Genomic DNA, 24009 nt, shown 5'->3' with positions numbered 1-24009 from the left:
AAACAGTCAGTAAAAACTCCTGAATATCTGTCCCCCCTCAACCTACCACAGACCTCACCGACCATAAAAGGCAGATGATAAAAAGTGGGTTTTTAACCGAGGCTTAAAAACCTCAATAGAAGGAGAAGCTCTGATAAGGAGCGGCAGATCGTTCCGAAGTCTTGGAGCAATAACTGAAAAAGCCCCATTACCCTTAAACTTTAGCCGTGAACTAGGAACTGCAAGGAGTAATTGAGCAGATGACCACAAAACTCTCGTTTCCAAGAGGGAAAGAAGGAGGTCGCAGAAGTATTTACGGGTGACGCCAATGTTCCCTCTAAGGAGTAGCATATAGTGAGCAAAAAAACATTGTTTACGAGCGACATTTTGTTTAAGCCAAAAATTTATGAGCACCAACTCCGATGGTCGGAGTGAGCGATCGTGCGTTAAGTACGAGCAACGCCATCGGAATGAGCGATCGTGCGGGAAGTATGAGCGACGCTCTGAATTCGTGTAAACGATTGCTCACGCGCTCAGCTTAGAGGGAACATTGGTGACGGCATGCAAGGCCTTATAAACAAACAAAACTTTGAAGTCAATCTGAAATCTCACCAGCAAGCAATGGAGGGAGGCCAATACAGACGAGATATGCTCTCCTTTATTGGTGCTAGGCAGAAGTCTACCAACTGAAGGCACAACAGGACAGATTTGGGCAATCCCACCTAAATACAACTGCATTTAAAGGTTATAAATGAGCATAAGAAAAAAAAAACAACAGATTAGATGTTCACTGGATGTTCAAACTGTTCTTTATACTGTTTCCAGTTAATCCAAAATGCTGCTGCAAAAACTGTTATAAGAACAAGAAAATACGAACACATAACCCCAGTTCTTAAATCCTTACACTGGCTTCTGGTTAGGTTTAGGGCAGATTTCAAAATCCTCCTTTTAACATATAAAGTCTTAAATGGCCGAGGTCCGGCTTACTTATCTGAACTTATGACTTACAAACCAGAGTGCACATTAAGATCTCAAGGTGCTGGCCTGCCTTATGATTACAAATGATTAATAAAACAACAGTGGGAGGTCGAGTTTTTAATTACAGGGGATCCTAAACTGTGGAACGGTCTGCCTGCTACTATAAGAGATGCCCCTTTGGTCTTCGCTTTCAAATCCCAGCTGAAGACTCACAACTTCAGCTTAGCACACCCTGACTAGAGCTGCTGATTAACTGTACAGACTGCATCTCTGCTGTTAGTCATTAGCACTAAAACAAAAGTAATATGACAGTTATGATTTGTTACTAACCCTCACTTATTCCATTTTTTCTTCTCAGTACTCAAATGTGGCACTTGGTGTCACAGCCCACCTGCCAAGTTGTTTTGCCGGCCTAAGGTAAAGTCATCTCTGATGGAGGATCGCAGTAATCATCGGGTAGAGGGGTCTTTTCATTGGATTGGCTGGCCAAGCTCTGACTCAGCTATGGAATGGCCAATAGGGGGAGGTAGCTTGATAGCAGAGGTCTCCAGGACTCTGAACAAATCCAAGTCGTATTATGTGATATCATCTACTGTTGAATTCTGCTCGGTACTTCTAATATTCCTATTGCACTATTATAGTGTATTGAGGATTACTGGTGTTCTGTGCATTGTATTGACCCCTTATAGGATGGCTGAACGCACGCTAAGGAGAAGCGGTCGGATAATCTGCTGGTGAGCTGCGTGTTTTGCTTGTCGCTTGTCATTGTTTTAAGAGCTGGGAGCACATGAAGCATGTCTGCCAAAAGCAATCCAACAATTGCTAGGTTAGATGTCCTTGGATTTGTTTTAAATTATGTATCTTTGCTCCTCATGCACGATCAGGGAATTGAGGTCAAATCAACAAAGTTAACTTTCCTTCTAGCAAAAGCGTATCGAAAAGTGCTGTAAGAAGAAGATTACTGATCTCTATCGATCACTAGAGAGAGACTGAGGCTTTCAAAATAATAACAACAACAAAAACTGCATTAACGTGCGATAAAATAAATTGTCGGCGTTAACTAATTAATGTGTTAACTGAATATCGAGTTACCTTTCCCGGCCCTATTTTTTATATATATATATATATATATATATATATATATATATATATATATATATATATTATATATATATATATATATATATATATATATATATATACACATATATATATATATACACATATATATATATACACACATATACACACACTGCTAGAATTTTATATATACATTTGACTGGGACAATGTACAAGTAAGATTTAAGTCCAGTACCAAAAGTGCCACAGAGCTGGCTGAATCTTGGCTATCAAATGAGAACGCCATCAACAGACATTTGGACATAAACCCAGCATATGCAAACTTAAGAAGAACATGTTCATAATAAAAATCTTTACAACCAATAACCCCCCCCCCCCCCACCCCCCACATAACTTTTGCTATATATTGTCTTTGATTCTTGTAAGTCTAAACATTATCCTCTGATGAAGGCCCCTGGTAGGGGCTGAATGCTCAGGAATAAAAACTACTTTATGATATTTGATTCATTTTCTCCCTTTGTGGATCTCCAGCTGCAAATATGCAAACCGTATCACAGACCTTCTCTTCCATATATATATATATAAATTCTAGCGGTACTTGGGCAACTGCTACTTAAATGTAAGAGCCATCACAATGGCATTCAGGTGCACTTTATAAAAGTGAAAAATGTGCACATCTGTTCTAGACGGAAGACAAGATGGCTGACAGGGTGACCAAATACTTGTTTGGACAGCCATAAAGCCAGCCATGACAGGAAGCTAAAATTCTTATGAGCCATGCACACTAACACCCCATTGTCACATTATTATACAGGATGAGTGAAAATTATATTAACATTTGAATGGTGGAAACAAGTTATTCAGAAAACATACTTCATATGTGCAAGATGATTTACAGGAATGTCTCAACCTGTTTGCCATCATGTTCAACACATGTACCATATGTGTCACATAAAATTGTCCACAAAAATTGCATAGGTATATACATAGCAGTACCATTAGTGTTAACATAATTTTGACTCACCCTGTATATTATTTTTATCTCAAGGTGCATCTACAAAGCATGAAGATCTTATGCCGCTGCAGCCCTCAAATGAAGCATCTGAAAACACAGCCTTCCCCAGAATAGGACTTCTCTGTGTGTACAAATTAACATCACCAAAAGAAAAGTGGAACTGCACATGTTTAGCACTGCCAGTAAAACTTATATGACAGCCACATGAAATCGTCAATGACTGCTTACACACGCTAAATGCTGTCATTGTTTTATTTTTTTCCCACCTGGCTTTTTGGTCTTTGAGACCAGAAGACATGAAGTCACTGTCCATCTCTTTTATATAAATTGAGGCACTGTGAATCTATTTGTGTATGGCAAATGAAGCAACTGAAAGTACTAAATGATGAATTGCACTGATCTTTAGGGGTTTCTAATCATGATTTTTAATTAGTAGATGTTTTCAAAGTAACCTAAAATCTGTATATAAGAAGAAAAAAAAAGTTTGTGAGTTTTTACAAAGAAACTACAAACTATACAGAGAAAAATGTTGAAGTCACAAGATGTGTAGGACGTAGTTAGTTAAAATAATAATATAAAAATGTGACTGTGCAAAGTAGAGCGTGCTGACTCCAACTTCGTAAGCAGGCAGCACTGAGCACCAGTCGAGCGCGGTATCCACTGATCAATGAATACCAGATGGGATTAAACTACATGGCAGTCTTGCTCCTCCTTCACAGAGGCAACACAACTGTAATAAAAGTGGGCTGAAAATTTGTACTCCCCGTTTTAGGCAATGTGTATCAAGCAAGCAGCAAGACATATGAGATGGAGACACCCTGTGTTGGTGTACATACACTTAAGGTGAATTCTTTAAATAAGATAAAAAGTGAAATCATATGTCTGTAAACATTGCTGGAAAAAAATTAGATGTCTTAAATGATATGCAAAATGTTTAGTTTGTTAGTATAAAATCTGTGGAGGGTTTGTAAAGTGAGTGTATATATAAACTTCTGACGTCAACTATAACTTAATGTGCATTGGTGATGGAGATTTTAAGTCCTTATAACGATAAAAGGAAAAATAGAATTTTGGCAATTTATTTTCACTTGTATTAATGAGAACGTCTCGGGGATCGCCGGTTCTGGAGTGAATCGGGACACCATCAGAAACATTTAGGATACTGGAGATGTGTTTAGAAATCTTTCTCTGTTAATCAAAAAAGCGCGAAAGTGGGATACACAAAACCATCTGCAACTACTCTGTGGAGTGGTGTGGCTGTTTAGGTTTACTAATGAAGAGAACAAGCTGCCAATTCAACAATACGAAAAGGCCGACAAGCAAAACCGGATCTGCAATTGCAACTCGTCTTTGGAGTATCACAATGCCGAATTTGGTGCAAGGTAAAACAAACATTCATTCTTCTACGATCAAACATCAAAGTTCTACAAATAAACTTTAATTACACTCGAATAGTGAAGTTCTATCCGACCGCCCTAGCCTGTATGGAGGCTTTCCAGCATGGCGAGTTCAGCCACAATCTTGGCCCTTTTATGTTCCCCTTTATCAGTTCAATCGTTTTATGACAGACACGAGATGTCAGACAGACGACCCTCTCTTTTCTCTGCAAGATCCACAACACCCATTTTCCTTCCCTCCCTCCCTGTGGATGCCTTGTACTTCTAGGTGACAGCTCACACACAGCACTGCTCCTAAAACTCAAGTCAAAATGAAACCCACTTGATTTTGTCGGGGTGTGTTGCTGACCAGTCTGAGATACTGGTGATGTCAAAACTACACAACAGGCAGGCAAGGGAGATGCATCCCCATCGCCTCTGACTTGTCAACGTAAGTAATTCAACTAGAGCACAGGGAGACAGATGGAAATTTGTTCCGCAAACAACTTTGGACAAGGAATAGTTTGTGGGTCTGCACTCTTACAAAGAAAAGGTGCCAGGGTGGTTCTTCAGAGTGATGCCATAAGGGAACCACTTCTGGTTCCCAAAAGACCCCTCTCATTTATTTGGATGTGTAACAGGCTCCATACAGTGAATAACCATAAACAGACGGTAACAGACTTATGAAACACCAAATTAGTCATGAATCAAAAAGGTGTTAAATATTCACTAAAAACAACACCTCATTTATATTGGCCAATGAACTGAACTGTGATTGGTCAGTGTTACATAATGTTTTATACATAAATCTCTACCTCAGTTTATGGGTTGGTGGGACATTCTTTTTATTGATAACCACCGCCAGAATGTGTGCAATACTGGCATTATGCAGTGGAGCAAAGCCCATCTGTCTTGGATACTGTTTCCCAAACATCAGTTTAAAATGCAGTAGATATCCCCACACGGGAAAACCTATCAGACATTAAACCGACAGCAACATTACCACAGACATGACTGCATCCAAAAAAATCTGATACGCAAATAATTGAAAAGGACTCTTGCTTACAATAACACAGCCCAAGTCCAGGTTTTCTTAATCTGTTAGTGTCCTGCTAGGTAGCCTATCATCCATTAAAAAATTCAATTTTTTTTCCTATGCATTTGGGGAGCTTTTCAAAGCACAAGAACCAAACCAAACGTCATATGCAGAGAACCTGTCCCAGAATAGAATGGTGCTTGGCCATGCAATAGTTCACAACAAGGAACCACACAACCCAGTAAAAAAAAAAAAAAAAATTAAAATTCCATTAAAGAACCATTACTTTTAAGAGTGTGGATGTTATTTTTGGTGAACCGGAGAGACGAGCTTTTTATGGTGAAAGGCCCGTTCTCTTCACAATTGTTCTAATGTTCTAAATGAGGGGTCCTCAACTCTGGTCCTAGAGGGATCCAGTGGCTGCAGGCTTTCACTCTAACCCTTTTTTTAATAAATGTGCTGTTTTTGCTGCTAATTAACCTCTTTTGAATTCATTTTAATTGGCTTCTTGGTACAGCTGTTTCCCTGAATTTGTTCATCGTTCCTCTGAATTGCTTCATTTCTTTCCTTAAATGGCACCCAAACAGAAATGAAATGTGAAGCGAGTGAGCCAACAGAAGATCAGCCAAGTCAGGGCCTCAAATTCCAACCAATTTCACTCCAACCAGTTGCTTAATTAGGCACTGATTCTTGTTGTTAATTAAACCCATTACTTAATTCCATAGCTTGTTGCTGCTATCATTGTGCAATAGCAAGACAATTCCGAAATTGTTGATTTGCTCTTTTCTAAAAGCTCTGGTCAGATGTGTTGGGGACCAGAGCAGATCAGCATTCCAGAGACCTTCACCTTTCTTTACTTTCAGATACTGTATGATGGTCACAGTTTGCTGGTCCTGTTTTGGCTCATTTTGTATCTCATTATTGTCAGTCAGTCATTGTCCAACCCGTTATATCCTAACATAGGGTTAAGGGGGTCTGCTGGAGGCAATCCCAGCCAACACAGGGCGCAAGGCAGGAACAAATCCTGGGCAGGGAGCCAGCCCACCGCAGGACACACACACACATACACCAAGTACACACTAGGGACAATTTAGGATCATCAATCGACCTAACCTTATTGTCCTTTGGACTGTGGGAGGAAACTGGAGCACCCAGAGGAAACCCACGCAGGGAGGACACGGGAAGCGAACTGCGCCACCGTGCCGTCCTTTTCATTATTGCTTGGCCACTAATTAAGGAAAAAGAAACAAGGGGTCCAAGTCTTAAAGAGCAAGTCAAATTAAATTAATTCAAAGGAAGTTAATTAGGAGGAAAAACAGGTCACTAATTAAGAATAGGGTTGGAATGAAAACCTGCAGCCACTGGGGTCCTCCAGGACCAGAGTTTGGAACCAATGTTCTAAATGATGTCTGTGACAGAAAACCACTAAAAGTCGTGTAGTGTGACAAGAAGAACACAGCCTAATATATACGGCTATGATGTCAGACAGACCAACTTACCTGGATTTTAAATGTCCCTCCCTAACATACTCATAGTTGGCTTTGCATTTTTACTAACACTAAACTTTCTCCCCACCCAGTTAGCTGGCAGCAGGTTGTCCAAGTGAGGCTCCAGCAAATTCCCAGATGCAGCTAAGCTCCCGAGACAAAGTTCTGTGATGCACTGACTTCCCCAGATTCACAGTCTGAGTGTATAACAGAACTTCACCTCAAACACTGCCCTCCGAAAGGTGTCTGCCACCATCTTATCTTCTCCAACCTCATGGACGTCTTCAGCATTTTTTTTCCCCCCCTCATCCACCACTGCACCTACATGGAAGAGCCTGCTGTCTCCTGGAAACTGGATGAGCACACACTGGTTGAAACTGCAGTGTAGTTGGTGAGGGGGCCAGGAGTATACCGACCTGCTTCAGTTTCAGCAATCTGGGCAATGGGCCAGCTGCTCTGGTAGTTGGTCTTTAATAAAAGCAAAAAAAAAAAAAAATCAATTTAAAACCCTGGAACAGAATACCCTGGACTTGGTCATTTGTATTCCTAATGCGGAAACAATGCAGGCCTTCAAAAAACACAAGTTTAGTTCAGGTTTGTAAAAATGAGCTCCTACAAAATCGCCAGTGACTCAAAGTCCCCCCTTTGTTAAAAGATTTGTTTTATCAGCACAGAGATCTCATTTTAGAAGAGGACTCGGGAAGCTCAGTTCTTGGGCATTGGTCTTTTTTTATCACTTTTACTCCACTAGTTAATAGAAGTCATATGCAGCCACACTACGACAACAACAAAAAAAAAAATTCAATTATAAAGACTCGATTGTGTGCACCAGACATCAAACCTGCACTGTGCTTGGTAAGCATCTGGAGGAATGCACACATGAGCAATGATTAAAAAGAAGTAGCCGGAAACTTATCTTTGCAAGAGAACTACAGTAAGAGGAAGAATGTTGCAAGAGTGGGATTTTAAAAAAAAAACAAAAAAAAAACAATGTTTTCATATTTAAAGTAAGATTCCTTAAATAATTGAAAAACTGCCATTTCACAACTTGCCCATGAGAAATAAAAAAAAAAAAAAAAATTACTTGTGAATCATTAGGCACAGATGTCTGCCTGCATATTGAGCAAATAAATGGCTTACCACACCTAAAAACATCCATGTAAACAGCCAAATTACTATTTCATAAAAAGTTAAAGATTAGTAAAGCTTTAAAGATTGGATTTATGTGACACACACAACCAAAAATCTACAAGGTGTATGGGTTCCAAAATGTTAAGCTTCTGATTGATTTCAATGATACACCTGTAAATGTCTAAGGACATTGCTCAATTAACTGAATTCGCACACCTGAATAGAGTAACCATAAAGGAAAGTTCTAGGAATGTGCCCTACGATAAAAGGGCAAAGGAGTGACCATGCACGAGAACGTTACGTTGCCATCTTGCCTGAATTCAAGATGTAAGACAGCAGCAGATGTCATATTCTCACATGCACATGTGACAGTGACACTGTTTATTGTATGTGCAAATCAATGTGCAACACGTTGCCACTCTACAGCACTAAGAAAAGTAATTTAGAAAACTTCTGTGGAAATGAGTTTGTTTACTAGCAATAGTACAGAACAACATTTTAAAGGAGAGTACCAAAACCGTAGACTGTGGATTAGTTATGCTGAACGCTGACACTTATCATGCAGTACCAGCCATTCCCTTGTGGCTCCGCCTGTGTAGTAATGAAACAGGACGATCTTTAAAAATCAATAAACAAAAAAGGTATCGCTAGCTAAGCAGAGGCAAAGTTACGCTACAAAACGCAGAGGCAGACCGACTCCCCACTCCTGACGTCACTTGTCCCTCGTCCCGCAGCCTCTGTCTTGGATTAGCGCGAATATATCGCTCCTGCAAGCGAACTATGATCCTTAGTGCATTGAAAGAAGTTGTGAAATCAACCGGAATGTTCCAAGCAAATTCTAGAAAAAACCCAAACTAAATCCATTAAGTAGTTCTCTCGTGAAAAGCGGACAGACAGACGTTGCATTATCTATCTATCAGGGGTGCCCAACTCCAGTTCTGGAGGGCCACAGTGGCTGCAGGTTTTCATTTTAACCCTTTTCTTAATCAGTGACCTGTTTTTGCTGCTAATTAACTTCTTTTGAATTAATTTTGTTTGACTTGCTCTTGAAAACTCAGACCCCTTAATTGTTTCTTTTTCCTTAATTAGCAGCCAAACAATAATGAGATAGAAAATGAGCAAAAACAGGACCAGCAAACTGTGACCATCATACAATATCTGAAAATAAAGAAAGGTGAAGGTCTCAGGAATGCTGATCTGTTCTAAGAAAAGAGAAAATCCACAATTGCTGCTATTGCGCAATGAGAGCAGCAACAAGCCGTGGAATTAAACAACAGGTTAAATTAATGACAAAACTCAGCGCCTCATTAAGCAACTGGTCGGAGTGAAATTGGTTGGAGTTTGAGGCCCTGACTTAGGTGGTCTTCTGTTGGCTCACTCACTTCACATTTCACTTCTGTTTGGGTGCCATTTAAGGAAAGAAATAAAGCAATTCAGAGAAACGATGAAGAAACTCAGGGGAACATTTCTTAAAAACCAAATCAATTAAAGTTCAAAAGAACTTAATTAGCAGCAAAAAACGATCACTAATTAAGAAAAGGGTTAGAATGAAAGCCTGCAGCCATTGAGGCCACCCTGAGAGAGAGAGAGAGAGAGAGAGAGAGAGAGAGAGAGAACACACCAGTTCAAGTGCTATAGTCAAGAGCAGAACAACATGCAGAACTAATCTAAACAGAATTCCACTCCCACCCACTTTACAGCTACAACACACACACTGTGCCCTCCATAATGTTTGGGACGATGACATCTTTTTTCCTTGATTTGCCCCTATGCTCCTCAATTTAAAATTGCAAATCAAACAATTCAGACATTGTAATTAAAGGGCACATTGCAGACTTTAGTTTTTACATGCTGTGACCAAAATATATGCAAAGAACCTTAAACGACTTTTTTTTTTGTTTAAATTAAGCCTCGTTTCAGATAGGTACATTACAGAAAAAAATTAACACGATGACAGCTTATACCGTATATAGTTGCATATAAGTCGTGTCTTGAAACCCAAAAGAGTCTATCATAAAATCAAACCCAGAATCATACGCCCGTTCAAAAATACATTTATTGTATTTTTTTTTTTTTAACATCTTCTTGCCTCCTCTGATCTCACATCAGCAGCGCAGTTACCAATTTCTTTCGCCACTTTAACAGCATTTAATTTAAAACCAGCTTCATATTTTCTTCTAATCAAACGCTTCATCGTAGATAAGGGATGCTCTTATGATGAAGGTGTATGAGGGTGTGAGATACAAAAAACACAAAACAATGCAAACGTCGCTTCGGAATAGTTTGGGTATTACTGTGTGGTCACATTGGCATAATACATAGAAACAATAAAGGCCGTGTGCTCCGTGGTTACTCTCTCAGGAGGGCGTTAGCATATCATAATCTCTTGGACCAATAGCGCGAGTTTTCCGCTTTCGACTTATATGAACGACAATATAAAATACCAGAGATTATACGGTAAAATCAAGCTCCAACTTATCCGAGGGAGAACTTAAAAGCGAGTATATACAGTAATTATGAAGAAACATTTTAGTTTATGCCATATGTATTACGGATATATTTCTATCAGCTAAAGTACGTACTTCAAGGAAATTTTACTTTAGCATTTTTATGGTCACTGAACAATAAGTGTATGGATTTTAATTTTGTTAAAAAAATTAAAAGTCAACACCTGTGGTCTATAGTTTAATTATAAAAATACACTTTAAAATATGAAATACAGCTTCTATGCATCTGGTTATTCAGGAGCTTAGTGTAAAAAGCTTTTTTTAAAGAGATAAAGGGGAAAAATATTTTAAAAATAAAATACAAATCAGAATCAACAGATCAAGTAACGTGATTGGTATCAGCCTTAAAAAATGTGATCGGAGAATCCACAGTAAAAGATTACTGTGATTTGGTCTTTCGAGAGGATTCCATATCCCTGGGTGTGAAAGGTTGTTGCAGAAGAAGGAAAGCCCCCAGTTATCGCACACAGCTTGCCTTCTTTTAAAATAACCAAATCTCATATCACCGTTTTTATGTTTTCGAAAATGTCATGTATAAGCTATTTTGTGGGTGCAATCTGAAGACTGGTCAATGCTCAAAAATGTCCTTGGTTTGAAGAAAAAATAAATAAATAAATGGAACCCATTCAGTAAGTTTTTAAACTTTAATTTTTCATTATGCTCCATGGATTTCATTATAAAACACAAGGGCAGGTTATGCATTTTTTTAAATTTACAGACGCAACGCAACTTTGCATTGAAAATGCATATACGGTATATCCTCTTTGAGAAGAAATAATTTTGGCTTGAAAAATACCAAACATATCCTTTAATAGATAAACCTTTGACTTGAACTGGGATATTTAAATCTGCCACCACTAGGATTGCAAAAAAACAAAAAAAACAAAAAAAAAAACGACTTTTTATCTTTCGAGTCTTCCGGGAATGTTTTAAAACAAAAGCAACTCTTATAAACTTCTTTCACGGCCATTATTTTTTGTAAACATTAAAATTACAAAAGATATTAATTTAGTACATATTTGTATTTTATGTATTTTTTTTGCAATGGCATGCAATATTAATTTTTGTAAAATAGTTTGGATTTGTTTAATCGAAATAAAAATGTATATATGTTTACAGAGTGTTTCATTTAAGTGATGCACTATTGATAAATATCATTTTGCTACAAAAATGTTTAAATTAGGAAAAGTCAGTTTTGAACGCTGATAACAATTATTCACTTTATTTTTCAAGAAACTTCCAATGCTCAAAACGTCTGGGTGTGGGCATTAGAAGTTACTGGGGTGGGGGAGAAATATCATGGAGGCAAAACGTGCTGGGGTGAAGTGTGAGAGGTGAAATTTCCGTAAACCGCATGAACGAACACTTACACTTTTGATAGCCCTAATTAAAATACATACCTTCATATAATCAGTACAAAACAAATTAGGGTGCAGTCTCACACTATTGCCTAAATTTCACCACGTTCAATGACATCTCAATGTGTGAATCTGGTGCTCATTTGTTATAAAGGCAAGGATGGATTCTTGTTGATGATAAAAAAGTGCCTGAGAACATCGATCCAGGCTACCAGAGCTAGCAAATTGTCAGTAATGGAAGGTATGGTGCCCACCTGTGTTAGTCATTGGTTAATTATACAAAGTACTACGAGGAGATCCGGATGGCACAGTGGCAGTGCTGCAGCCTCACAACAAGGGGGCCAGGGTTCAATTCCCGGGTCGCCTCTGTGGGAAGTTTGCATGTTCTTGCAATGTTCTCCTACAGACCATAGACATGCGGGTTGGGTGGACTGGCAATACTAAATAAATAGGTCCTGTTGTGTGTTGCAAAACAGTAACTCTTGATCCCTAAAATCTTCGTACCTGACCCTTGGTTCAGTTTATCGATAGAATACAAAAGGCACTTATGACTCCATTATACAGTGCATCCGGAAAGTATTCACAACGCATCACTTTTTCCACATCTTGTTATGTTACAGCCTTATTCGAAAATGGATTAAATTAATTTTTTTCCCTCCGAATTCTACACACAACACCCCATAATGACAACGTGAAAAAAGTTTACTTGAGGTTTTTGCAAATTTATTAAAAATAAAAAAAACTGAGAAAGCACATGCAAATAAGTATTCACAGCCTTTGCCATGAAGCTCAAAATTGACCTCAGGTGCATCCTGTTTCCCCTGATCATCCTTGAGATGTTTCTGCAGCTTCATTGGAGTCCACCTGTGGTAAATTCAGTTGACTGGACAGGATTTGGAAAGGCACATACCTGTCTATAGAAGGTCCCACAGTTGACAGTTCATGTCAGAGCACAAACAAAGCATGAAGTCAAAGGAATTGTCTGTAGACCTCTGACACAGGATTGTCTCGACGCACAAATCTGAGGAAGGTTACAGAAAAATTTCTGCTGCTTTAAAGGTCCCAATGAGCACAGTGGCCTCCATCATCCGTAAGTGGAAGAAGTTCGAAACCACCAGGACTCTTCCTAGAGCTGGCCGGCCATCTAAACTAAACGATCGGGGGAGAAGGGCCTTAGTCAGGGAAGTGACCAAGAACCCGATGGTCACTCTGTCAGAGCTCCAGAGGTCCTCTATGGAGAGAGAACCTTCCAGAAGGACAACCGTCTCTGCAGCAATCCACCAATCAGGCCTGTATGGTAGAGTGGCCAGACGGAAGCCACTCCTTAGTAAAAGGCACATGGCACCTGAAGGACTCTCAGACCATGAGAAAGAAAACTCTCTGGTCTGATGAGACAAAGATTGAACTCTTTGGTGTAAACGCCAGGTGTCATCTCTGGACATCTCTGGAGAGATCTTAAAATGGCTGTGCACCGACGCTTCCCATCCAACATGATGAAGCTTGAGAGGTGCTGCAAAGAGGAATGGGCGAAACTGGCCAAGGATAGGTGTGCCAAGCTTGTGGCATCATATTCAAAAAGACTTGAGGCTGTAATTGCTGCCAAAGGTGCATCGACAAAGTATTGAGCAAGGCTGTGAATACTTATGTACATGGGATTTCTCAGTTTTGTTATTTTTAATAAATTTGCAAAAACCTCAAGTAAACTTTTTTCACGTTGTCATTATGGGGTGTTGTGTGTAGAATTCTGAGGAAAAAAATGAATTTAATCCATTTTGGAATAAGGCTGTGATATAACAAAATGTGGAAAAAGTGATGCGCTGGGAATACTTTCCGGATGCACTGTATAAAAGAAATCTATCAAAAACACCCCTGGTGATACCAAGCAAGATGCATTTCTTGCCCAGTACTCACAGATATGCTAAAAATTCTTTGTTCAGGCAAGATTTATTATTATTACTACTACTAGGGGGCTCTGCCCCCTACACGCTTTGCTCGCCCACCCCAAGGTTTGGGTTTACTGGATAAACAATTTAAAGAGATTGTTATTTTCATGGGAATCGTTACATATGCATTATTTTCATTTTTACTTTAAAACTTTTGTAAAAATAATATTTGTCCTTTATTTCCTGTCTCGGTGTGGTTAAATCTCTTTCTCGCGGGACTTATAACGCTGCTCGCATTGTGAAGGGGTCTGAACTGTCTTACTGCTGCTGGCCAGCTGTGTGTTCTGCTTGTCGCGCTTTGCATCAATCACTTGAAAGCCTGTACAGTAGCTGTCCTTTTGTCACTTTGTGTCTCTGCCGCTAGTGTTCTGAAGGAGGGGGGTATGACGGCTGAATGCACCCTAAGGAAATGCGCTCAGATCATCTGCTGGCTTGCTGCAACTGCTGCTGGCGAGCTGCGTGTTCTTCTTGTTGTTTTAAGAGCTGGGAGCACCTGAAGTGTGTTTGCCACAAGCATTCCAACAACTGCTAGGTTAGATTTCTGCGAACTTGTTTTAAATTGTAAGTAGGGCGTGACGTGCAAAGGTCACCGTCTCATGGGTTTTGCTTCCTAAGGTTGTAATGTCTAGTCTCACGTGTCATCAAAGTGTCTCTGAGATGATCTGCTCTCGATCGCTTCGTTATGAGAAATTGATATGAGAAATTCGCTATACGAGCTCAGTGCTGGAACGAATTAAACTCGTATCTCGAGGTTCCACTGTGTGTGTGTGTGTATATATATATATATATATATATATATATATATATATATATACAGTGGAACCTCGAGATACGAGTTTAATTCGTTCCAGCACTGAGCTTGTATAGCAAATTTCTCGTATCTAGAACAAACGTCCCCATTGAAAATAATGGAAATCCAGTTAATCCGTTCCGCATCCCAAATATATTAACATAAAAATCATTTTTCCTAACAAATAACACTGATAAATTATATATACTGTAGTCTACCTTTAATAAATAACACTGGTAAATAATATAACTGATTATTAAAAGAATCAAAACAGGTGTCCAAAGTGCAGTAGAGCATTCAATAAATCTTTAAATAAATAACCCTTAAAACAGTTGTGAAGTGGAGGTTTAAAGTACATAAGAATAACAATCCTTTAACACGAGGTTAAAACGTCAACAGGAAGCAGTCTTCAAAAAACAGATGACAATCCCCGGTGCTTCTTCTCTGTTAGCGTCTCACCTGCTTCTCCCATGCGGGTTCTGCAACAGGCGAGACACTTAATGCAGCTGACCTTCTCTACACCGTCCTGCTTCAGCTGTTTGGCTCGCCTGTTCAGCTACACGCGAGCCTGTACTCGCTCGCTCTCTCGCACCGACTTCCTACTGCTGCGGATTCCTGCCTCCTCCTGCAACCTCCGTTCTCTCTCCTCTCCTCTCTTTTCTTTTACTTCTTCTCCCCCTTAACCGGCTCGTGCTTCTCTATATATGCGGGGAAGACATGGCAGCTGCTAGGGTTACCACTTTTAATACAAAAAAATAAGGGACGCATACGTATTGATTCAAAACGGGACACGCAATTTCGTTCTCAAATACTGGATGATTCCGTATTTTAAAGGACGGGTGGCAACCCTGCCCAGCCCATCAGCCACAGGACAAATCATGGTTGTGGGCAGTTTCCCACCTGTGCACTTAGGTGAGAAACGCAGACACCGCAGATCGCCCTGCGGCTCGCTACAGCTACCACGCCCCCTCGCTAAGCCGCGAGCTATACCCACAGCCTGGCACGTGGCTCGTTACGTGAGCCAATGCTCGTATTTAGATCTGAATTTTTCGCTCATACTTTCCTCGTATTTTGAATTTCTCGTATACAGAGGTGATCGTATCTCGAGGTTCCACTGTATATATATATATATACATATATATATATACACACATACACACACCTGTACTGTATATAAATAAAAATGGAGTAAAAATTCAATAAGTACATCCTACCTGTAGTGTACTTTGCAGCCAATTCATAACAAAGCATGCGGTTTTCAGCAGTCACTACATGTGCTAGACAAAAGTTTGTTAGAACAATATTAGGCTTCAATGACATGACGCACGATGATGTTAAAGACCTCATCGATAAACATTCAAATCCTCTAACAGACGAGGATTTGATTGAACTCACGAAGTCTGCAATTGAGGAGGAGGAAGAAGAGGGTCCAGGGAAGAAAGACGACGAAGGCCCATCACTTGAATGGCTGGCAGTAGTTGTGAGAACGGCCAAACAACTGCAGGCAACGATAGATGATTGGGATCCCGAAATGCTTCGGGCGGCAGCCACTGAAGTCTATAAAAACCTCCTCGCCCAAAAGAAGAAGCAACGCCAGCAACTGCCTATAACGATATTCCTTACCCCAACAAACAAAGAAGACACGCCTACGTCTTCAGCGGAAGTTACCATCCAGCAGCAGGAAGATACCCCTCCTAAACCACCTGAAGGCGAGCCTTCAGAAAAGCTGTAAATACTCTGCTTTGCTGTGCAGTACGTACTCATCACCTTCATCACCTACATAAGTACTTCATCGTGTACTGCACAGCTAATTCATCATCATCATTCAAGTTATGGAGTTTATCTTCACTGGTCAGTACCCATACCGAGCTTAAAATGTTTTTATTTTTTACATATTCCATTATGCATACAGAAAGAGAGAGATGTGTATAAATACATATACATTACATATTACTATTATTATGTTACTCAAATCCTTAGCCCGACATCCACATGTGTTTACAAATTGTGTTTTAATAAGTTTACATGTGTTTAAAGCGTGTGGGAGGGGTATTTTAAGGGTTAAACTATACAAAAATATGTTTATTTATATGGTCTTTCTATATCACGGACTTTCACCTATTGCTGATCGGTCTGGAACAATGGTGATGGACAGGTTGACAGACGAGATTAGACAGGAGTCCCCATGGACTGTGATGTTTGCTGATGAAACTTATCTGTAGCGATAGTAGGGAGCAGGTTGAGGAGACCCTGGAGAGGTGGAGATATGAGAGTGGATGAATGAAGGTCAGTAGGAACAAAACAGAATACATGTGTGTGAATGAGAGGGGGGTCAGTGGAATGGTGAGGATGCAAGGACTAGAGATGGTGAAGGTGGACGAGTTTAAATACTTGGGATCAATTGTACAGAGTAATGGGGACTGTGGAAGAGAAGTGAAAAAGAGAGTGCAGACAGGGTGGAGAAGAGTGTCAGGAGTGATTAGTGACAGATGGGTATCAGCAAGAGTGAAAGGGAAGGTCTACAGGACGGTAGTGAGACCAGCTATGTTATATGGGCTGGAGACGGTGGCACAGGAGACAGAGCTGGAGGTGGCAGAGTTAAACATGCTAAGATTTGCATTGGGTGTGACGAGGATGGACAGGATTAGAAATGAGGACATTAGAGGGTCAGCTCAGGTTGGACGGTTGGGAGACAAAGTCAGAGAGGCGAGATTGCGCTGGTTTGGACATGTGCAGAGGAGAGATGCTGGGTATATTGGGAGAAGGATGCTAAGGATAGAGCTGCCAGAGAAGAGAAAAAGAGGAAGACCTAAGAGAAGGTTTATGGATGTGCTGAGAGAGGACATGCAGGTGATGGGTGTAACAGAGCAAGATGACGAGGACAGAAAGATATGGAAGATGATGATCCACTGTGGCAACCCCCTAACGGGAGCAGCCTAAAGAAGAAAAGGCCGATGGGTCTGGAACGTAAATTCCGCGATAGGCGGGGGATCACTGTACTAGCTAAATTTTGTATGCAGAAAATGACGCTGTCCAGAAGAATATCAACATTTATCTCTTTTGAACGCACCGACTTATTTAATTCTAAAACTAAATTAGCAAGTCTGCGATCCTGACAAAACAAAACGTTAGATAAAGTTATTACTCTGTTAAGGCTTTAAATATTTTGGAACTGATTTTTAGGCTTTTTAATCCTACATATAAAAAAAGAAGAATATATGCGTTGGAATTTGCAAAGCATTTAATAAAAAGGGACTACCAGGAGATCCATATTAGGCACCATCATTCTACAAGCGGGCTGCTCGTTGGCGTGAAGAGACCAGGGTTCATGTCCCTGTGTGGAGTTTGCATGTTCTTCAAATGTCTGTGTGGGTCTCCTGCGGGTGCTCAGGTTTCCTCCCACTGTCCAAAAACATAAATTGGGCCTGGAGAGTTAGTTAGTTAGTTTGTTTGTGTGCTTGTCTGCCCTGCAATGGACTGGCACCCTGTCTGGAGTTTGTTCCTGCCTTGCACCCTGTGCTAGCTGGGATACGCTGCTGCCAACAGATCTGGATTAAGCGGGCTAGAAAATGACACGACTGTCCAAGGTTTGTTCCTGCCTTGCACCCTCTGCTAACTGGGATGGGCTCCAGCACCCCCACCCCACAACCTTGATTTGGATAAAGCGGGATAGAAAAATGACATGACAATCTGCAAGCATACAGTGCAAGCCAGTTTAACAGCTTATGGCGTTGCCGAATCAAATTCTTCTCAACAGGAGTAGGAGCCTCACAAGTCAGCATCACCATACTGACACCCTGTATGTCTGATAGAATAAATGCATCCAGCTGAGCATCAGGCCTCAAAGAACACCAACGACTCTCAACTCCGACATGTACTTCTATGAATGAAAGACATTGTCACTGCATACTTGGTGAAGAGCTGCCCCAGTATGACCCACCCCCCCCAGTGCTGGAAGGTATACCAGTTCATTGTTACAATTTGGATTTCTTATACTGCAACACCGGTTTAAATAGCCTAAACAACGTTCGGAACGTGGCGCAGTGGGAAACTGTTTAAGGGGGGACCTTTTTCACTGCTACACCGCTAAACACGCATGCAAAAGAGTACACACATTAGTGGAGGTATTGAGCGGTGAAAATGGACAGACAACATTCCAAAACTGAAGCTGTAGCAGACGATAAAGTTGACTATGATGACATAGAAGAAAAAAGGAGCCACGTCTGTTGTCTGGTTTTAAATGTTTTTAGTTTTTAAAACTATCTTAAAGACAGACCTCAGTATGTGCGTCTTGGGAACTGCACGTCTGACATTGTAGTCAGCAACACAGGAGCGCCACAAGGGACTGTACTTTCTCCGGTCCTGTTCAGCCTACATACATCAGACTTCCAATACAACTCGGAGTCCTGCCATGTGCAAAAGCTCGCTGATGACACTGCTATCGTGGGCTGCATCAGGAATGGGCTGGAGGAGGAGTATAGGGACCTAATCAATGACTTTGTTAAATGGTGCGACTCAAACCACCTACAACTGAACACCAGCAAAACCAAGGAGCTGGTGGTGGATTTTAGGAGGCCCAGACCCCTCATAGACCCCATGATCATCAAAGGTGACTGTGTGCAGATGGTGCAGACCTATAAATACCTGGGAGTGCAGCTGGATGATAAATTAGACTGGACTGCCAATACTGATGCGCTGTGCAAGAAAGGACAGAGCCGACTATACTTCCTGAGAAGGCTGGCGTCCTTCAACATCTGCAATAAGATGCTGCAGATGTTCTATCAGACGGTTGTAACGAGCGCCCTCTTCTACGTGGTGGTGTTCTGGGGAGGCAGCATTAAGAGGAAAGACGCCTCACGCCTGGACAAAAGCTCTATTGTTGGCATGGAGCTGGACAGTTTGACATCTGTGGCAGAGCGACGGGTGCTCAGCAGACTCCTCTATCAATTATGGAGAATCCACTGCATCCACTAAATAGTATCTCCAGACAGAGGAGCAGCTTCAGCGACAGACTGCTGTCACTGTCCTGCTCCACTGACAGATTGAGGACATCGTTCCTCCCTCAAACTATGCGACTCTTCAATTCCACCCGGGGGGGGGGGGGGGGGGGGGGGGGGGGGGGGTGGGGGTAAACATTAACATTAAACATTATACAAAGTTATTGTCTGTTTTTCACCTGCATTATTATCATTCTTTAATTTAATATTATTTATTGTATCAGTATGCTGCTGCTGGAGAATGTGAATTTCCCATTGGGATTAATAAAGTATCTATCTATCTATCTATCAATCAACTATTTACTGCAAATGCTGTTGAGCTTAAGTTGTCACCGGAGGCTGCAACACGAGCAATTTTCTGCACCACCTTAGCCGCAAACATGCTTTGGAGTACCATGAATGTATGGAACTAAGATTGGCACCCTCTACATCCTTGGGTAAAACTGAAAAAGCTAGGGGACACTCGAGTCAGACGTCACTTGTAGATGCGTTTGCTAGAGGTACTGCCTACAACAAATAAATCAATCCATATAGCTAACGTATCAGTGAACAGCGATTGTTACCATTAACAAAAAGTGTAGTTGGTTTACAAAACATATTTACTATTTATTCCTTTTCTAAGACATGTTCAGCGCAATACAACTTTTGATAAGCACCTCTGGATATTTTACCAAGTCTACATGCCTCTTTGTATGGTTGAAAATATGTTGTCAAAATTACAGTTTTAGTTGTTTGCAAAATTTGTTCAATAAAATGGTTCTATATTTTGACTGCAACTGTCATGCAATGTGATTCCTTCTCTTCATTAGTGCCACCCTCTTGAAAACTATCACTTTATGGGGCCATGCAAACCTGTATTAATACTTGTGTACATTAAAAAGTTTTTTTTGTACAATGTACAATTCTCATGACAGTGGAATAAGCTATTCTTAGCCAGTCTACTGCAGTAATTGCAGTGGAAAATGTGATTAACATCCACTCATGCAAATACCGTTGAAGACCGTGAAACCGGTATAATTTTGAAAAATACCATCAAATAGGTGGAGTGGTGGCTCCAAGGCTAGGGATCTGCACTGGCAATCGGATGGTTGCCGGTTCAAATCCCGTAAATGTCAATAGGGACTCTGCTGTGTTGGGCCCTTGAGCAAGGCCCTTAACCTGCAATTGCTGAGCACTTTCAGTAGTGAGAAAAGCGCTATATAAATGCAAAGAATTATTATTATTATTATATAGAATTTTGGTCATACCACCCAGCACTACCCTCACCCATAAAAAACAAAGACCTATAAAGGTCACCTGTGAGTGGGGTGGAAAACACCAAGGGTCCTTCTGATCTCCATGTAGATTTTAAACAAACTGAACAGCAGCATTTGGGAGCAACACAAGTTACTGGTAGACGACTTAAACCACCCCAGCTTACAAAAGCCGAATATGTACAACTGTTCAAACAGACCTGACAGTAACGCATAAAGAACAGTTGTGGCCAAAAGTTCTGAGAATGACACAAATATAATTTTCACAAAGTTTGCTGCCTCAGTTTTTAGGATGGCAATCTGCATCGACTCCAGGAATGTTCTGACGAGTGATCAGATAAATTGCAGTGAACAGCCAAGTCCCTCTCTGCCATGAAAATGAACTTCATTACAAAACACCACTGCATGTCAGCCCTGCCACCAAAGGACCTGCTGATGTCACCTCAGTAATTCTCTTGTTCACACAGGTGACAGTGACGAGGACAAGGCTGGAGGTCACTCTGTCACGTTGATTGAGTTACAATAGAGAGGTGAAGGAGGCTTCAGGGCACCCAAGAGAGTCCAGGAAGAGCCAGGAATGTCTCCTAAAGTTTATTCAGCTGTGGGCACCATCAGGGCAGAGCTGGCACAGGAATGGCAGCAGATAGGTGGGAGTGAGGCAAAGACTTTTGGAGGATGGCCTGGTGGGCGTCAAGAAGGGCAGCAAATAAGCCAAGCAAAACATCAGGGACAGACTGATATTCTGGGATTTAACTGCTGGGGGAAAGTCATTGTCTCTGATGGTATGGGGCATCCGGAAAAAAGAAAAGGTGAGCAGCGCTACCATCAGTCCTGTGTCATGCCAACAGTAAAGCATCCCGAGATCATTCATGTCAGCCAAGGCAGTAGGCTCACTCACAATTTGGCCTAAAAACACAGCCAGGAATAAAGAATGAGACCAAAACATCCTCCGAGAGCAATTTCTGCCAACCATCAAGAACAGTTTGGTGACCAACAGTTAGATGAACAATCCAGCATGATGGAGCACCGAGCCAGAAGGCACAAGTGACAACTCAGTGGCTCTGGTCACAAAACATCGAAATTTGGGGTCCATGGCTAGGAAACTCCCCATTGAGAACTTGTGATCAATCCTCAAGAGGCGGGTGGGCAAACCAACCCCCCAACCAAATTCTGACAAACTCCAAGCATTGATTCTACAAGAATGGACTGCCATCAGTCAGAATTGGACCCAGAAGTTAATGAACAGCCTGCCAGGGCGAATCACAGAGGTCTTGAAAAAGAAAGAAGGGCCAACACCGCAAGTATGGACTCTGTGCATAAACTTCATGTCACTGTCAATAAAAGCCTTTGAAACTTCTGAACTGCTTGTCATTCTACTTCAGTGTACCAGAGAAACATCTGACACAAAGATCTAAAAACGCTGAAGCAGCAAATTTTGTGAAAACCAACACTTGAGAGTCATTCTCAACACTTTTCGCCATCACTGTATACAGTAAAGTGATTTCAGAAACTGGAAATGATCAAAGTAGGCTTGGGATTTAAAGTCCAACATACTCATCATAAACTTTTATCAGTGCCAATACGTGGGGCAAGGCACTGCATGCACCCAATAACTCAAACTTTTAAGAAATTACTTACATAAAATAATAAGCGTTAGTTGATAGGAATCGTGTACTTAATTAAAATAAAGTTTTTGAATACTGGCCCCAGAGAGGAATTATTCTTTACAAGAACGCAAAGGTGAACATTACTTTAACATGATGTTTACAAAGTACAAATGAAATTGTGTTTGCAAGACGAACACAACACAACACTGTTGCTGGGAAAATACAAGTAGAAAAAAACTGAGAAAAATATCTACATCTTAATTTATCACCTTATACCATTTCAGGCTACATTCAAATATTCCCAAAACACGTGCAACTGTCGCTGTCTTTCGTAGCTCATAAACTGCTAAACGCGCTGACAAGCGTCCGCCTCTCGTGCACTTTTACTCGGCTCTCTCCTCCTCGGCTACTCTTCCTAATTTAGGCCTCGGCTTCAAAGAAACAGCGGGCCCGACTGTCATACCGCCTTTTTAAGTTCAGCCTTTCTCAACAACAAAAAACTGTACACTTATACGAAAACACAAGACAGTTCCAGGGGGCTTACTTCAATGCTCTTAAAACGCTTCACGAATTGAAAGAAAAAAAAGCGACCCAAGACACTTTCTCCCACTATCACGCCAATGGTGCCGTACCAGTATTAAAGCGTCCATCTTCCACTCTTGCCGACGTGGACTTGGCCAAAAAGGTAAGTCACTCTGATTGGTTGGTACTACCTGTCATTCGAAAAATTTGCTTAGAGGGAAAGGGCGGTCAACAGTGAAAGTCCCGCCTTATACGACGAGGTTGAGGCATTCGATTGGCTGGATGTTAGCATTAATCGGCTTACTATTGGTTTTTATTTAGAAGACCCACCCATCTGGTTAATATTATTGGTGACTGTTACTGCCAGTTACCTGACAGATTTTTTTTTTTTTTGTTAACTAAACATTATTTTTTTACACCAACACAAGTAAAAGTTTACATAGAGAACACATAGGTTCTATTAAAGTCACCATTTAATAAAAAAAAAAGAACAGTATTACGATGTAACCAGAAAAAATAAAGTGAAAGGGTCATATTCAAATTTAAACAACCCCTGATGAGGCACTCCATTGAAACCACCAACAGGTGAGGTGAAGAACATGGATGACCTCGTTTCAGTGACACCTGTCAAGGGGTGGCACGTATTAGGTAGCAAGTGAACGGCCAGTTCTTGAAGGTGATGTGTTGGAAGCAGGAATAACGTGCAAGCGTAAGGATCTGAGCGACTTTGACAAGGCTAGATAGATAGATAGATAGATAGATAGATAGATAGATAGATAGATAGATAGATAGATAGATAGATACTTTATTAATCACAAGGGGAAATTCACATACTCCAGCAGCAGCATACTGATACAAAAAACAATATTAAATTAAAGATTGATAATAATGCAGGTAAAAACAGAACAATAACTTTATATAATGTTAACGTTTACCCCCCGGGTGGAATT

The 24009-nt window shown here is 40.8% G+C and overlaps 1 protein-coding gene across 1 annotated transcript in view; it reads right to left on the bottom strand.

The window, feature by feature from the left end:
- copz1 (COPI coat complex subunit zeta 1) overlaps positions 1 to 23270 on the bottom strand; it is a 54168-nt gene extending 30898 nt beyond the window's left edge. The window contains exon 1 of the mRNA XM_028798597.2: positions 23170 to 23270. Within this exon, the coding sequence (XP_028654430.1) occupies positions 23170 to 23187 (18 nt within the window). The 5' untranslated portion in view covers positions 23188 to 23270. The remainder of the gene's footprint in view (positions 1 to 23169) is intronic.
- Between the last annotated feature and the right edge of the window lie 739 nt (positions 23271 to 24009).

Source organism: Erpetoichthys calabaricus, chromosome 3, assembly GCF_900747795.2.
Source record: "Erpetoichthys calabaricus chromosome 3, fErpCal1.3, whole genome shotgun sequence".
Taxonomy (NCBI): domain Eukaryota; kingdom Metazoa; phylum Chordata; class Cladistia; order Polypteriformes; family Polypteridae; genus Erpetoichthys; species Erpetoichthys calabaricus.
Note: the sequence above shows the minus strand (reverse complement) of the source record. Positions and strands in the feature narration are given on the sequence as shown.